This window comes from Notothenia rossii (assembly GCF_949606895.1).
Source record: "Notothenia rossii genome assembly, chromosome: 11".
In the NCBI taxonomy this organism is placed as follows: Eukaryota; Metazoa; Chordata; class Actinopteri; order Perciformes; family Nototheniidae; genus Notothenia; species Notothenia rossii.
Window position 1 is genome coordinate 3,800,744 of NC_136910.1, and position 17,134 is coordinate 3,817,877.

Sequence of the window (17,134 nt, forward strand, 5' to 3'; positions counted from 1 at the left end):
GACAAAGGTCCGATTATTACGGTCATTCAACATTTTAAACAATTGCAACAAGATTCTTAACACGAGGTTGCAAAAACAAAAATAATCTGTATGCAGCAGTTTTCATTGTTATTGCGTCTGTGCTTGATCCCTCAGAGTCGCAGAGCTGCGCAGTTATGAATAAAGGCAGCCGCACCCTCTTTCATTCAGCATTCCCATTATTGCTTTATAAATGTCTTCCCCCCTTGTGTGTCCACTGAGGTTCGTCAGGCCCAACACATCTTCAACAAACTCCCCCTTTGCCTCATCATAAAAACTCACAAACACCAGCAACTGAGCATTGTCAGTGGTGCCAGTGGACTCATCCACAGCTAAGGAAATGCACTGTGCATTTTGTATTCCATCACAAAGCTGATTAATCAAATCACCAGCCAGTATGTATGTTCTTCTGGTTGCTGTGGAATCTGAGAGGGGGATTTGCTTTATTTGACCTGTTATTTCCTCTTTTTGTTTGCCTTCAAACATGGTCTCCATCACTTCAGTCATGCATTATTTTATACTTCAGTTATTATCCAGTGGAAAGTCCTTACCTACTGGCCTAGTGGTCACTTTTTTTTGACTGGGCAGTGTAGTTTTACACACCGTCTTATTTGACTTTCTCAGGACTTAGAACAGTTTTTTGGGGGCAGACCCCCACAAAGAAAAAACACGTAAGGTCATCATCGTAACAGTTTTGTATGCTCATCCCGTGAGCAGAGCATCATGTCTATTACAGCTGAATGCCGCGATTACCATTTTGTTCAGCAAAACGCCTCACAAAATTAGTAAGATCCAAAGCTTTAGTGCGTTTTGATTCAATGCTGAGTATAGCCAAACTTGACAGTCTCTTCTCTGTCATTGTAGACCGCAAATACCTCATTCCTTCAGTACTTGGGTCCGAATCAGTCTATGGTCCGAATGCTTCTCGTTTTGCGCCGTACCGTTCAAATGAAATTGCCGCCAATCATATTTCAACGCTCGCGCCGTGGGTTGACGTGCGTTACAAGACGTGTGTCTTGTGCTGCATTCACTTGCACTCGGACATTAGAGACGTTCTCTCATAAATGTCCGATGAGCCACAACTTTTCTTTCAAAACAAAGCTGCCAACTGGGGTGGCAAGGCCTATTTTTAGGGTAGCAGTTGCCACCCCATGCCGCCCCGGGGTCCCCGGTAGGTGAAACTAGGCTTCTAGCTACAGTACAGATGCAACTAGATGAGCTGTTAACTCTCGCTCTGACTTTTTATTTTTTAAACACACATTTTTCCCACCTGCATTCCTTGAAGACCCGCCCTACTGTGCCTCTGATTCGCAGACTGTTGGTGGGGGGGGGGGAAACGCTGACGGGATGCTGAATGTGATTGGACCAATGCGTTGACAGACACACTCAGACACACACAGACAGACAGACAGATAGAGCGCTGTTTGTACACAGCGGAGAATTTTGACTCGTTGCGTTGTCTCAAAAATAACACAGATAATACAGATAATACATATGAAAAGTATAATTTCGCTCAAAGTCCAGAGACAGTTGTCGTTCGGTCCGGATCCGGACCGGAGTCCGGACTTTGAGGATGCCTGGCATAGAATATATGGCCATGACTCATTGTGACTAATTGTTGGTGAATCCGGGGCCCTAGGAATAAAAAAGGGTCTTATCTTTACGTTCCTGAATGATGATAAAAGTTCTTCGCTAAAGATTTCCTTTAATGGGAGAAAGACCAAATGAAGGTCTGTGTCAGTTAAGGCCCGAACACACCGAGCCGATTGTGGCCGTCGGTGGGCGTCAGGCCGACGATGAGCGTGGACACGCCCTACTCAGATTGGTTTGTCCTGCACCGTCGGGTCTTTTCAGCCGGGTCGACGCCTTTTCGGCCGAAAACTCAGTCGGCAAAAGAAATCGAGAAATGACGAATACACACTACCGCCACCTGCTGGTAAGGAGAGTTATTGCCATTCACGAATGCGCAGTTCGTACGTGCTACTTGTCTTTGCGGTGTGTTCCAGTGACACATGGCCAAGACGCAGGAGACGTGAGGCTACACAACAGTCGGGGGTCCGTCTGTGTGAGTTCTTTGGTGTCAGCTTGGTGTGTCCGGGCCTTTAGAGATTGTTACTGAAAGTTGATGTGAAGAATCATCAGCGTGTGAAGTGCATTAGCAAGATTCTATTTTGTGCAGAAAACAATAGAAAGAACAATGGCCTTCATGTTAAGTCTTTCCCTGGTCATAAAGTGCACCTATCTCCTTCACCTGTCTACCAATAAATACCACAATTGCTTGAGGCTGCGTTTAAAATAAAAGCATAAACATCTATAAAAAAGTTAGAGAATTAGATTTCTGATTTAATTTGACTTTTTTCTCATTATTAGATTTTTTTCCACTGAATTTAGATTTTTTCCTTATTCTTTTCAGAATTTGAATTGTATCTCAGCATTTGACTGATAAAGTTATTACTTACATGCCGTTTGTTCCACGGAGTTGTTTGTGTACTTGAGGGCTTTGTTTGTGTTTCGTGAGTACCTTTGCTGGGTTTAGGTGTTCTTCCAGCTGCTTCCTCCGTCTGAATCTCCAGCACCGCCTTCTTGGCTCCAGATTTAGAGCTAAACAGGAAGCCCAGCGCTGCGTCATCAAAACAGGCCAAACTGGGAACAATGGTGAGCCAGTTCAGGAAGCTGAGGTTCCCGCTGGTGATCAGAACCGCCTTATAGGGGACAGGATAACAAAGGATTAGAGTAAACACTGGTGGATGCATTATTACTTTAGTTCCCGCTGGTGATCAGAGACACAGGAGACAGGATAACAGAGGGTAGGATTATAACACTAAGAGCTGTATGCATTATATTACTTAAGTGTAGTAAGGCATTTTAAGGAGGTTAACTAACATTTGGTTTTTTTTTTTTTTTTAATCGTAATTTGACTTTTTTTTCAGAATTTCAACTTTTTCCTCAAGATTTTACGTTTTACTGAATTTTGCAAGTTCTCCGTATTGTGACATTTTTCTCTGAAATTTGACTATTTCCTCACCATAAAAAATGTTCCTCAGAATTTTGACTTTTTTCACGAAATTGAATTTTTTTCCGAATTTGCAATTTTTCTCAGAATTTTGACTTTTTCTCAGATTTCTTTCAAAATTTGACTTTTTCTCAGAACTCAGAGTATCCAAGTTTTTCTTTCTTGTACATTTCAAACTGTTTACCACAGTTTATGTAGTCTCTCTCTTTTTTAGTCACCGGGATCTGGATCTGGACCGCTCCACTTTTTTTACTTATAATTTTGACTTTTTTCTTATAATTTCGACTTTTTTCTTATAATTTTGACTTTTTTCTTATAATTTCGACTTTTTTCTTATAATTTAGACTTTTCTCAGAAGTTAGACTTTTTTCATAGAATTTGACTTTTTTCTCAATTCAACTTTTTTCTTATAATTTTGACTTTTTTCTCAAAATGTTGACTTTTTTTCTCAATTCAATTTTTTTTCAGAATTTTGATTTTTTTTCGGAATTTTGATTTTTTTTCAGAATTTTGCCTTTTCTCAGTATTTTTTCATATAATTTGACTCTTTCTCAAAAAGATTTCTCAATTCAACAGTTTTTTCAGAATTTTGAAATGTCTCAGAGTATCATGTCTTTCCTTTTTTGTACATTTCAAACTGTTTACCACAGTCTTAAGTAGTCCCTCTCCGGTATATCTTTAGTTACCTGGAACAGGACCTGGGCGGCCCCGTTGACGACGCACATCCTCCGGCCGAGGAAGGTGAAGAACGGGAACACGAGCTCGATGAGGTGGTTGGAAATCGTCTCGAAGCGATGAAACCACCACGGAGAAAAGTGCATGTAGTAAGATATGGGATTAGGGACCGGCTGGGTCTGAACGGGAAGACAGAGGATATTAAGTTATGATCCCCCTTAACATCATTAACGTACATTTTAGTTTACTAAATTGTATTTAAATTAATTAATTATTTTCTGAAATGAAATTAGGGGCGTTTTGTTTTTTTCAAAACAAATATTTTATTCAATGTAATAACAGATTCTCTCGATTTAAGACATAGAATAACATATGTTTCTTTAACTTGTTTTAATTATACTGTATGCACAAAAACATTTGTTCAATTTATTTTAATCTTACTCTAATTAATGATTACTTTTTGTAATTAAATACCAGTCATTTCGGATGGTTTTTAGTTTTATTATTAAACGTATAAAAAACTGCTTTCGGATTTAAGGCATACGATAAAGCAAGTTTTTCTTGTTTTATTTATACCATATCTAAAAATATTAGCTTGTATTTTAAAGGGTCCAAGTATAGAAGTTAATTAATAACACAATATTACCAAAATAGACGTCTTCTAGTGTTTAAAATGCATGTTTTCAATGCTTCCCCCTGTTCAAAATGTTTGTCTGAGCCGGAGATGGAGACGAAATGATGCCGTTAGGGATTAGGGGAAAGATTTCCATTTCTAAATAAGAGTGGAACTTTATTTAAATCAAGGCAACCCCACCTACACACAGACAGAGCTGAGCAGTGTGTGTATAATTGAGTGTGTGTGAGAGGTGGTTGCATGCAAACCGTGTAGAAAACTAAACATGCAAATAGGCGAGGTGGTGAAAAATAAATACGGTACAGAAATAGGTGGAAGGGAAAAGAAAACAAGACACTGACACACCGGTCTGTGCTCTTATTGTTTTTGTGGAACAAGTTGTGGGATATTTTACCTGCAGCTCACCACACACACACACACACACACACACACACACACACACACACACACACACACACACACACACACACACACACACAAAACCCAAATATGCCGAAACACACCTACGCAGAGAGTCAGGAGGATCAGCTGTTGCTCTGCAGCTTGAAAGAGAGCAGTGTGTCAGAGAAGGTTAATAAATATATATATTTATATTCAGGTTTCAACACTCGGGTTTATCTGGATCTTATCTCGTTATAGAAAACAGGACTTTGGGTTTTTAGAAAATGTAACAAGGACAGTTCCCAATAAGGCGGCAATGCAACTAGTGCAATCTTAACTCGTAGTTTGATAGTGTGGTTGGGGCTACTTGCTTTGTGGTGTTTATTAATTCTTCTTCTCAGATATATAAGGATTTCTGATTTCCCATGATGCATTTCATCACACATTGATTATCTCTTTGGTTCTGGACGGTTAGTCAGACTTAACAGAGGCCTTGTTTTGAAGAAAATTAGATGATTATGCAATCAAAAAGAGTTTGCAACCCTCATGTATCGACTCGTAACGCTTCTCATAGGAAGGACCGCATTTGAAAATTATTGGAAGGAGAACTGAAAAAATGTGTCTCAACAAAGACAGAGAGTAGAGCAAAAATTAAGTTCGGAGAGCGAAACTAAATGAGTTTCGTAGCAAGGGGTTGTGAATAATCATCTGCTGCATGTACACTGACGTGAAGCCACACACACACACACACACACACACACACACACACACACACACACACACACACACACACACACACACACACACACACACACACACACACACACACACACACACACACACACACACACACACACACACACACACACACACACACACACACACACACACACACACACACACACACACACACACACACACACCTCGTAGTGGTAGTCCATGCAGGTGAGGTCTCTCCAGCATTTGTCGCCTCTGATCTTAATGAGACCCTGAAAAACACAGAGAACACACACGCATGTTAAAGCTCCATGATGCGTGAGATGCTTTTGGCTAATCGAGTTAGATAATCAGATTAGAGGAAGACATCATTTAAATCAGATAAGAAGCTAATGAGGGCAGACGAAGGTGATGTACTAACACTTCATTGGGAGACACTGAGAGAAATGTGTCCTCCACTCCAAGACTGTTTTACACCAAATTAGAGTAAACACGTTTCTCTCCAGGACACGAGACGGTCAATATTGACACATCAGCCCGACACAGGAATGCAGAATAAATTCTCCGCCAACGTCTTTAAAGCAGATTTAGAAAAACCAGGACATTTCGCTCTGATTGGAGGCTGGTTAATGTGCTGATAATCCAATGCAGTCATGAGATCCTAAATGTCAGCAATTACTGCCACACTTTGGGCAGAATGGAAATACATAGATTTCTCTTTGATGTAAATAAAGACAAATTATCTTGATTCTGATTCTGAACAGTTTTCAGAAACGTAGAGACAGAATTAACGACCCACAGAACTACCTGCAGGAGTCAAGACAACACAGGTAGGATTAGAGTAAACTGAATTTTTACTTCATTCTCAACATTTGATATTTCTCTCAGAATTTGGAATTTTTTCTCAAGATTTAATTTTCTTACTGGTTTTTCTCAGAACTTTTTTTTTTTATTGAATTTTATTGAATTTTTTCTCAAGATTTGACTTTTTCAGATTTTTGAAATTGTCCTTTTAAAATTTGGTATTTTTCTCAATTCAACTTTTCTTTCAGAATTTCCACTTTTTTCCTCAAGACTTTACTTTTTAATGAATTGTCTCAGAAATAGTCATTTAAAAAAAAAAAATCTAATTTTCTCAAAATATTTAATTTTTCTCTGAATTTTGCATTTTTTTTCGCAGAATTAGACTTTTTTCTTAGAATTGTGATTTTTTTTCCTCAAGATTTGACTTTTTACTGACTTTTCTCAGAATTAGAAAAATGTTTGAATTTTCTCGAAATATTGACTTTTTCTGAGAATTTGACTTTCTTCTCAAGATTTGACTTTTTCTGTTTTTTTTCCTAATTATTTTTTTTTTAAATATAATTTTTTCTCAAGATTTGACTTTTTCTGATTTTTGAAATTGTTCTTTTAAATTTGGTATTTTTCCCAATCCAACTTTTCTTTCAGAATTTCCACTTTTTCCTCAAGATTTGACTTTTTTTCTTAGAATTGTGATTTATTTTTCTCAAGACTTGACTTTCGACTGAATTTTGCATTTTTTCACAATTCATATTTCTTTCAGAATTTAAATTTATTTTCCAGAATTTGCCATTAATTGTCAGCAATTACTCATTGGCTGGTGTGAACACCTCTGACATAAACACACACGTTGTGAAGAATGTAAATAAATATATTTTTCTTCCATGTAAATAAAGACAATTACGTTTCTTATTGATTCTGACCCTGAATAGTTTTCAGAAACGTAGAGACAAACTTAACGCCCGACTCCAATGCGTTTTTTTTTTTACAGTTTTCAGAAACATAGCTGGTCTCTCGTCTATGGGAAATTGTGATGGCCACTTGCACAACTCCCTGCTCCTAAAAAAACAACCTCTTAGGATATACTTAAGCAATAGCTCACGACAGGCCGTGGTATATGCTCATTATATCACGGCTAAGAACCAATCAGATTGCTCGATTTGACTTGTCCGTTTTATAAAGTATATTCTAACTTATGCAGGCAGGATTCAAAGATAATTCATAGCAGCACAAAGTGAGAAACCCAAAGAGAATTAACGCCCGACTCTGAAGCGTTTTATCGTTTTTTTTAGCTCACGGTTTAAATGTTTTGTAACTTGCAGCACTTATCTGTATTTTAAGACGAATTAGAAAGACGTTTATCAGCAAGAAGAAGTCTGATGGGCGTAGTGACGCATTTAGCTGTTAGAAAGTCTGATATTTACCCCAGGATTGGATTTTCAAATGTTTGCCGAGGAATGATTTATTTTTATTCATGTTACTTTAAGTAGCTGAATTACTCTGGTTTAATTCAGTGGTATGTATGAACCCAATATTACAGATTGAATTGCAATACATGGATACAAAAATAAGTATCAAACACATTTAACCAAATTATATCCCAAAATAAAGACAGTTCATTTGAGGTTGAAGAGGAAAACCTTATTTTTCTAGAAGACCACACCTCAGACTAGACTAGAAAGTGACCTCAGATGTATGCACTTTCTTCCAGTTGAACATCCTGCACCAGCCAGCATGCCAGCAACACTTTATCCCACAATGCTTAGCAACAGGTAAACCAATCTGATCTGCACTCACAAAAACACATTCTCACACTCACAGTAATCCCAGTTAACGCCCAATGCTCCACACCTAGCATAGCATTTCCAAATTAAGGACGTTTTTACTACTTTTTACCTGCCAGCAGAGAAGTGTGTTCTCCAATACACAAATCTGCATGCCAGCCCTTCAAATACGTAGCTTGTAAACTTAAGCCGAACACCGAAGAAATTAAGGGTTTCTTTTTTTCACAATAAAAGCAAACTAATTGTGTAATAAATAACATTTTGAAAGTGGCTTATCAACGGGATTTAACATTTGTTTCATTACTTAAAAGGTAAAGTTATTCCACTATGTTTTAATTTAGTTTTTTTGGACACATATATTTACTGGCATTTGGGTTTTCCAGCAAAATATATATACAAATGCCCACCTACCTACCTACCTACCTACCTACCTACCTACCTACCTACCTACCTACCTACCTACCTACCTACCTACCTACCTACCTACATGCCTGTGGACAAACATTAGAAGCATTTCTGTATAGTGTAAGCTGGTATTTCTGCATTCATGGTGCAATATGCGATTTTAGTGTTAAATCTCCCGTTGCTGTGGTTTGAGATGCAGCTAACCCTGATATGTATTATATTTAAAAGTAGAGATGTCCCGATACGATCACGTGATCGGGTATCGGAGCCGATCACGTGATTTTCAAAAGATTGGAATCGGGAGGAAAAAAATCGGGGATCGGGATTTTCTTTTTTTGTTTAAATACTTTTTTTTAAAATGTTGTATTCAATGTTACAAAACAAAAATGACCATGTTCAAGTCTTAAAGTCATCCTGAGGCCTTAGTTTTGGTTTCAAATTACAGAACATCATGTATGTGTTCTTTGGGGCTTGTTTTCATAGACCTGCTTATCTCTCTCAAATCTGGCAACAGAGTGGGCGCAGTGTCTAATAGTAGCAGTAAGCTAACGAGTACTGATAAGCTTTATTTTGTTTTGATCCAATGCTGCAAAACTGAACTGATCCAATGCTGCTGTGAAAGAAAGAAGCTATATCCATGTTGGATAGAATATCCAATTTAAATAAAAAAATAACCTTAAGGGACAACTTCAATGCTTTTTTCTCTTAATGCATTGCATAAAGATCGGATCGGGAAAAATCGGTATCGGCAAATTGTCAAAATCAAATGATCGGAATCGGATCGGGAGCAAAAAAAGGTGATCGGGACATCCCTATTTAAAAGTGTTCGACTCACAGCTCCCAGCATGATGCGGACGATGAGCCACCTGAAGGTCCAGATGCTGATGAGGGAGGGGGGGCAGCGGGTGGGAACCTGGGAAAGCGTCCACAGCGGACACAGGAAGATCGACAGGAAGCCCGTCTCCAACAGCTGACTCTCCCACCCTGAAACCATCAGAGGCACTTGGTAAAGATGCTGAAACAGACATTCAGAAACATATATATAATCACAGTAGAATATAATCAAGTAATGCAAATTAAACAGGATATTTCTATGATACTGCGTGGGGCAGATAATATATGTTTTCATTATTTAAAGCCTGCTTACTCCGATCTTAATGCTTATGTCAGTATAAAAACAGAGGTGGTGTTTACTTACCGAAGGAGTACCTGGAAGGAGAGAGGAGAACAAAAAAAGGAAACCTCAGTATAAGACATTGATGCAGAAATGAGACGAAAGGATTTAAAATAATAATAGTGTGTTAGCTATCTCCTGTACTTGGAAACAATGTTTACGAGAGCTCAATTACGGTCAATGAAACCAAAACAATTATGAAAAATAGACTACAATTTCACTTTGAAAAAATGTAATGTGAAATATGTAAATGTGTCTTTTAGAGACTTATTAATTAAAATCCTTGTTTGGTACAGATCCTCTTACAAATGTAATATCATCAAAATAATCACGATTACTTCTGTTTTCTTAAGTATGCAGTCGTAGTAAGTATATTATGTAATATGTGTGTACCAAATTGTATTAAAAACGATTATTGTAGAGCTGCATTAAGTCCAGGCGCACAAACGCTATTCTACAGATTAAATCAAATATCCTTCCTTGATACAGATCCAAAAAAAATGAATGTTTTGAAATCATAAATCCCTATAACATCTCAAATCCTAAATATCACACATGCAAAACAAGTCAAAATAATCAAAATGAGTTTTTTTCTAAACCATGCAGCCCTAACATGTACGTTAAGTATATACATGTATGTGTGTACATCTCTCACTCACCACAGCTGTCCCACGCTGACCAGAGAGTGGTACAGCAGCCACAGGGAGGCCATGATCACCATGTTGGCCGTCCCGGTAACCAGGACGACGGCAGACAGAGCCATCCCCCCCACAGCGAGGGCGTCCAGGTTGACGTCCATCTCGCTCCAGTCCAGCAGCCAGAGGAGGGAGGGGGTGTAGGCGAAGGCGGCCATTCCGATCTTCCCCCCCACGTACCTCTTCACGCTGTTCAGGTAGCTCCTGCAGGGCATCAGGCCGCGCTCTCCAATCAGCTGCTTGTTCTGGTTGAAGGCAACGCTGAACGCCACCACTGCAGAAAAGAGGCGAGATGAAAAGGCACAATCATGAAACAGGTACTCAAGATTCAAGGCTATTATTGTCATTACTTACTAATTACTTTTATTGATATTGAAGTGACTGTTATTTATATATTGATTGTTGTGCTTTTATTCATGTCTTTATGTGTATATATAGGATTTACCACTGAATAAGGTGTAATATCCCCATTTGTACAGATGTATTATATTCTACAATTTGCACATTGTTACTGCTTCAAGTGGGAAATGACTCTTTAAAGTCATTACATTCACATTTAGCTGCCAGATATTGGATATAAACTCATAAAAACAAGAGTTCACTTAATTTTACTCAAAACTAGTGAAATGTGTCTATCATTCAAGTGCTTTTGCCATATGTGTCCAATTGTCTGTTGATTGGGTATATACATATTTTTATATATTTGTATTTGGGATTGTGGGAAACGGTATTTCAATCTGTCTGTACACACAAACTGAAAGATTGACAATAAAGTTGACTTTGATTTGTACATTAGCTACAGTGTAGATATTGCAATGAAAAACTGAGGTCATATAGATAACACAGTTAAAACGGGGTTAACTGCATTCAAGTACAATTTAAATATATATTAAATCCAAATCCAGAGGCTGGAATACACAAACTTCCAAATGTTAGCTCATAACTCAAAAAGCTTTTGGAATAGAGCTACAGGATTTCCGTAGGTCTCGTGAATGCATTGCAAGTTCTCAGGTGTTACTTTTTATTCCATGACATAAACTGGGAGGTGATGTGAGTAAACCAATGTTTAACTAACAACAGTTCTGGACTTCTTGTTATATAAAAATGTAATGCAGGACTTTGACAAGGAGGTATCACTACTGTATCTTGATATCACAATCTCAATATAAATGGCAAAAGCTAATGATTAGCATCACTGGTAACCCTTAATAACCACAGGCAATACTGGTGCGTGACAGAAGTATTTCTCAGCACAAGTTTCATTAAGTTATTTTAAGTTTAAGACCAAAATAAGATGGTTATTACACCATTATCACCAAGGATGATAATGGTGCACCGTTATTGCAGAACATGGGCATTGGAACATATTCCATTAGACCAACAATAAATAAACCATTCAAAATACATGTAGATTTAAAACATAATCAAATGTATGCCTGGATGTGAATATGAATGTCGACTGTGCTATATATATATATATACACACACAGGGGGTAAAATAAATAGTACTTGTGCCAGACAGACAACAGCCACTAAATTATTACAACATGTAGACCAAATTAGGAGATATTTAACACAAATTAAATGGTGGACAGTTGTTGGAGAGCATGGGCAAAGGCAGTGACAGCTACACCAACTCGAAGAGCTTATAAACGAACTCACTTAATAGGTTTTATCCTATGTTTTTGTAGCTTAAACCGACAGCAAGTCACAATTTCAGCACTAAAACACTAAAAAAAACTAAGTAAACAAGAGGGCTATCATGTCAAACGTGGACTAGCAAACTCACTAGTCGTTACTGTTGTTTAAAGCTAATTATCTGCCTTTAAAGTGAATAATGACAGGTTTTAGTGGAGTAAATGTCAGTGCTTACAGTAAATAAAGGCGACTGAGCGCAGCAGCACAACACGTGTGAGCCAGAAAGTCCCCGGATGTAGGCTCTGTGGTCTCCGGTCTTTCTCCGGTTCTTCTCCCGGTGCTTCTCCATGTTTCTCCCCGCTTTCCTCCCTCTCAGGCTCCGGGTTTCTGCTCTCCACATGTCGCTTCCTCACAGAACTACCAGAACTGTCACCGGTGGCCGCCATGTTGAAGGGCTCTACGGTCACGTGATGTAACAGACGCGGAAGTGCGTAAACAGGATTTTTCTATTATTATTTTATTTTTGTATTATTTGTGGTATTAAAATAATAATAAATCAATTTTTAAAATAATAATAATAATAATAGGATAAAATAAAGTAGAAAATAATGAAAAATATATCACAGTTTTAATCACAATAGAATACAATAAAATATAGAATAAATAGAAAATAATAATAATACTTTTTTTTATTTTAGGAAGAAATTATAATTATGTTACATGTTATAATAATTAAGTAAATTATATAAAACATACAGTGTATATTTGTTTGTTTTATTAATATTGTTAAAGCACTTTCCTCACTATCTTTCCTTTTCATGCGTTTTGAATAAAATGTCCTTCAAATAAACTCATTACTGTTGTTGTTTTTTAAAATAGTTGCAGATATGAAATAAAAGATGGGTTTAGGGAGGCGTGTGGCACAGTGGGTTAGTGCGTTGGTGTTCGGATCAGGGGAGCACAGGTTCAAACCCCACTGCAGTCAGCATGTCGTTGTGTCCCTGGGCAAGACACTTCACCCCAAATTGCTCCTGTGGGGATTGTCCATATTGTAAGTCGCTTTGGATAAAAGTGTCTAACAAGTAACATGTAATGTAAAAATTTAATTTACAATGTCAAGAACATTCATTAGTGAATGACCCTTTGTTAGTTTCATATTATAGTAGTAGGCCTACTGTATTAAGTAAGTAGAATATGAATGTTATAAGATCGAGGGAATTGACATTAATAAAAGTAGGATATCCTTTCCTAAAATACAAAGGAATAGCAAAACCCAATATAATATTGACTTAAAAATAATATTTAACTCATCTGACGTAGCTACTATCTGAAACATCATAACATTTGGTTTTGAATTTGAATGTTATATCGTCTGTCAACATTAACTGCCTCCTCCTGCTTCGTGCCAAACTGGGAGGAACTGATCCTGTAAAACTTTCCCAAAGCCAATAGGACACGAGGGGGCGGAGATAAACGAGTAGCCTACGAAGAGTTGAAGTACAAACTCATTCAACTTTGCCTAGCTCTGTAAGAGGACGCAGAAAGAAATAATTCAAGACAAAAACATTGGAATTGTACCTGATTTCGGGGTGAAACAGTCTTCCGACTGAGCCGTGCGCATTTACGCACTTGGAGAGTTGGAATTGTACAATTTGGCAACTTTTTACGCGCCAATATGACAAATGAGAAGTCATTGACAGATATTCCTCGTAGTCCAGCAGGCAGCGACAGCCCTTTATCCAAGCATGGATCAGATTCAGAGTCCCCAACCTCTCCAGCTGGGTCAGAGGCACCAGAGCCAGCGCGCAAAATTACGCACGAACCGGAGAGCAGCGTGAAGGCTGATCGCTTCCCCGCGTGCATCCGTGACGCGGTGTCGCAGGTGCTGAAGGGATACGACTGGTCTCTGCTGCCGGTGCCGGCTATGGGGGAGCGCGCGCTGAAGAGCCAGCCTCACGTGAAGCGGCCGATGAACGCCTTCATGGTTTGGGCTCAGGCCGCGAGGAGGAAGCTGGCGGATCAATATCCTCACCTGCACAACGCGGAGCTCAGCAAGACGCTGGGCAAACTGTGGAGGTGGGTAGTGAATATAAATTATTCTCAAGTTGGACAAATGGGAAGTCAGTATTGAATGCAAAGTCGGAAGACCAACACAGTTAGTGTACCAAAGACATAACCATGGTTTCTCCTCAGTGAATTTCATTCCAATTGAACATGTTACCTTATTTGAAAATATGACAATTCCTCAGATGTAACGACTTTAAAACCAACAGTACATTGACGTGACTAAGCATAATAATCTCTATTAATGTGTTGACATGTTGAATAAATACAAAAAAGATTGAAGAGAAAGTATACTTGCAAAAGAGTAGTATAGGGAGAGGGTGTGTTGGTTTTGTTCTTTCCTGCATGTGGAAAAAAAACATAGTTTGCACTTATAACACATTAAATTAGGACTGATGTTTATCACAGATTGGACTGGCTGTCTGGTACAATAGAAACCTTTGTTTTACAAAATAGAGTACTAGACATGTGGAGACAAGCTTCAATAGAGGGTCTCAACTTTAACTCATGACAAGTTAACAAGCTATGCAACTATGACTGTAGGCCACCACAGATCTTTCCTAGACATAACCATGGTTTCTCCTCGGTGGATTTGATCCAAAATAAGAACTCTTCTGATTGGTGGGAAAGTAACCTACTAGCAAAAAGTGATGCATTAAAAAAAGGCAATATCAGATAGTGTGTGTTTTGTGCATGTCCAGTGCAAAAACATGGTTAGCACTGAACAACTATAACATGTAACAGTATCCTTCTTTTAATGAGCCTGTGTGTTTTAGAAGAAGCCTTTTCTCGTGAAAGTGGGACTCATTCTCTACCTCCTTATATGCTGTTGGATAGCTTAATATATAACTGTGTATCATACTAGCTCATTATGTATCTAGCTGTCAGGGAATACAAATAACAATATTTTGAATTATACAGCGTGTGAATAAGCAGTCCTTCTCATTTCTCATCTCCTGGCTCTCTGGTATTCTAGAGAATGCTTAAAGGGTTTTAAAACAGTGAGAGTACAGAGGAAAATTCCAAATGTGTGTATTTTGGACATTAGACAACCCTTGTAGACCTTCTGTACTTGCATGAATGTAAAGGCCCCTTGAATAACCCAACGTCTTCCTCCTCTGGTCCTCAGACTCCTCTCTGAAACAGAGAAGCGTCCCTTCGTTCAGGAGGCTGAGAGGCTGAGGATGCAGCACAAGAAAGATTATCCGGACTACAAGTACCAGCCTCGGAGACGCAAGAGCACCAAACCGGGTCAGGGGGACGGTAGACCTGGACTGGTCCTGCAGAATCAGCAGCAGGGCCCGTATAAGACAGAACCAGGAGACGAGTACCATCAATACCATACTGACAAAACAGGTGAGATACCATCTTTACATCTGTTAGGGCTGCTCGGCAGGTCGCAATTACATTTATGTTACTTGGTCAATAAAATGTCAGAAAGCAGTGAAAAATGTCCATTCCAGTTTCTCAAAGTCCAAGCTGAAGTCTTTTTTTTGCAGTCCAAAACCCAAAGGCATTCACTTTAATTTGTGTAATAATAGAAATCTGCATCTTCTCACAATGTTGCAGAACAAAATACTCTATTATCAAATTAGGTGCATATTAATGTGTGTCAATTGACTAATAAAAAACAGATGATTGTCTTCTGAAACAAACAAACTTTAAACCTGCCAGCAATTCATTTCTGTTCTCTGTTTTCCATGCATGTTTTTGTATTTATTGCCATGGTGGTTGATAGTGGTTCTAGCCATCAGGTTGCATGTTTGACTTCCTTGGAATAATTGATCAAAACCATTGTGGCTCAATTTATAGACACTTCAATAGCATCCACATGTCAATGGGATCAATTTGAGGTACAGTATTTTGCCCTAGGACACATGAACATGTCGATTGGTAGAAGCTTCTTTACCGCTTACGCCACAGTTGCCTTTATTGCTTGAGCATGTCAATTAATCGGTGAATCCTTGGTTTTCCCAGGTCAGTCTCACGGACCTCCAACGCCTCCAACTACTCCAAAAACAGACCTCCACATGGGGAACAAACACGAGGGTCAGCGTCCTGCAGACACCTCTACCTCCACCACAGGGGGCCGTCAGAACATCGACTTCAGTATCGTGGACATCTCCGAGCTCAGCCCCGACGTCATCAGCACCATCGAGGCCTTCGACGTCAACGAGTTCGACCAGTACCTCCCTCCCAACGGCTCCACTCTCCTCACCCCGACAGATAGCAGCACCCACGGACACAACACCTTCCTCCTGCCCAGCCTCCACCCTCACATCCCTGCCAGGGCGCCAAAAAGTGGGAGTGCATCCTCTTTAATATGTCGTGAGACCCCCAGGCTCCACGGGGACACGAAACCTCAGATAAAAACGGAGCAGATGAGTCCAGATCACTACAGCAGTTCCTCCACTCCTCCACAATCTGATTACACCTCCTTTAGTTCAGGCTCATCCTCCAACACCCACCAATCTGACTACAGTGACCTCCAGGGCTCCGGGTTCTACAGCAGTGCTTTCTCCGGATACCCCGCGGCCGGTTTATATCAGTACCCGTACTTCCACTCCTCCCGCAGGCCTTATGTTTCACCTCTTATCAACAGCTTGGCCTTGGCACCACCTCCACACAGTCCTCCTCCATTAGTCTGGGAGCAGCCGGTCTACACAACACTCAGCAGGCCTTGAAGACGAGGAAACTCCCAGCAGAAAACTTTAGATATGGACAGGACAGAACAGTAGCTGCTTTGTGGACCGGTTTTATAATTTAATTCTGAAGGAAAATGCCGATACCAGTAACTGTTGTATTGTGCATTAATATACAGTTACATTTGTTTATTTTCAAGGATTCTTTTTTATATGATCGACAAAGATTCAGTGTTTTGAGTCTTTTCTGTTTGAGGCATGACATTTGAAACCTCCAATAAAAAGTCACACTAATGACATTTCAGTCTGTGATTCTCAGCCATTTGAGCTAAGGTTCTTCATTGCTGGAGATATTGTGTCTGTTTTTAAATAATATAGACTCTACATTAATAACAGAACATATTAAAGGTAGCTGGTTCTGCTGTGAAACACCCCAGATGGGACTCGAACCCACAATCCCTGGCTTAGGAGGCCAGTGCCTTATCCATTAGGC

At 39.2% G+C, this 17,134-nt stretch overlaps 2 protein-coding genes across 2 annotated transcripts; one reads left to right on the forward strand and one right to left on the reverse strand.

Annotated features, from left to right (window-relative positions):
* Positions 1-2,390: 2,390 nt before the first annotated feature.
* Positions 2,391-12,406, reverse strand: lmf1 (lipase maturation factor 1). Its single transcript, XM_079659998.1, has 7 exons — positions 12,171-12,406; positions 10,262-10,571; positions 9,627-9,637; positions 9,264-9,412; positions 5,645-5,710; positions 3,718-3,885; positions 2,391-2,720 (listed from the first exon to the last, which is right to left on the reverse strand). Exons 1-7 carry the CDS (start codon positions 12,379-12,381, stop codon positions 2,406-2,408), a joined length of 1,230 nt encoding a protein of 409 aa, XP_079516124.1. The 5' UTR covers positions 12,382-12,406; the 3' UTR covers positions 2,391-2,405.
* A 1,048-nt stretch (positions 12,407-13,454) lies between these two features.
* Positions 13,455-16,940, forward strand: sox8a (SRY-box transcription factor 8a). The gene is made up of 3 exons (XM_079660223.1): positions 13,455-14,011; positions 15,129-15,355; positions 15,977-16,940. The coding sequence occupies exons 1-3, from the start codon at positions 13,611-13,613 to the stop codon at positions 16,681-16,683; spliced, it is 1,335 nt and encodes a 444-aa protein (XP_079516349.1). The 5' UTR covers positions 13,455-13,610; the 3' UTR covers positions 16,684-16,940.
* Positions 16,941-17,134: the final 194 nt, after the last annotated feature.

Excerpts from the sequence above, each read along its gene's own strand:
- lmf1 (XM_079659998.1), bottom strand. The coding sequence starts at position 12,381 with ATGGCGGCCACCGGTGACAGTTCTGGTAGTTCTGTGAGGAAGCGACAT. Across the intron at positions 10,572-12,170 it reads CTCAGTCGCCTTTATTTACT|TGGTGGCGTTCAGCGTTGCC; the intron begins GTAAGCACTGAC and ends TCTTTTCTGCAG. Across the intron at positions 5,711-9,263 it reads TCCGCATCATGCTGGGAGCT|GGTCTCATTAAGATCAGAGG; the intron begins GTGAGTCGAACA and ends TGTGTTTTTCAG.
- sox8a (XM_079660223.1), top strand. The coding sequence starts at position 13,611 with ATGACAAATGAGAAGTCATTGACAGATATTCCTCGTAGTCCAGCAGGC. Across the intron at positions 14,012-15,128 it reads ACGCTGGGCAAACTGTGGAG|ACTCCTCTCTGAAACAGAGA; the intron begins GTGGGTAGTGAA and ends TCTGGTCCTCAG. Across the intron at positions 15,356-15,976 it reads ATACCATACTGACAAAACAG|GTCAGTCTCACGGACCTCCA; the intron begins GTGAGATACCAT and ends TGGTTTTCCCAG.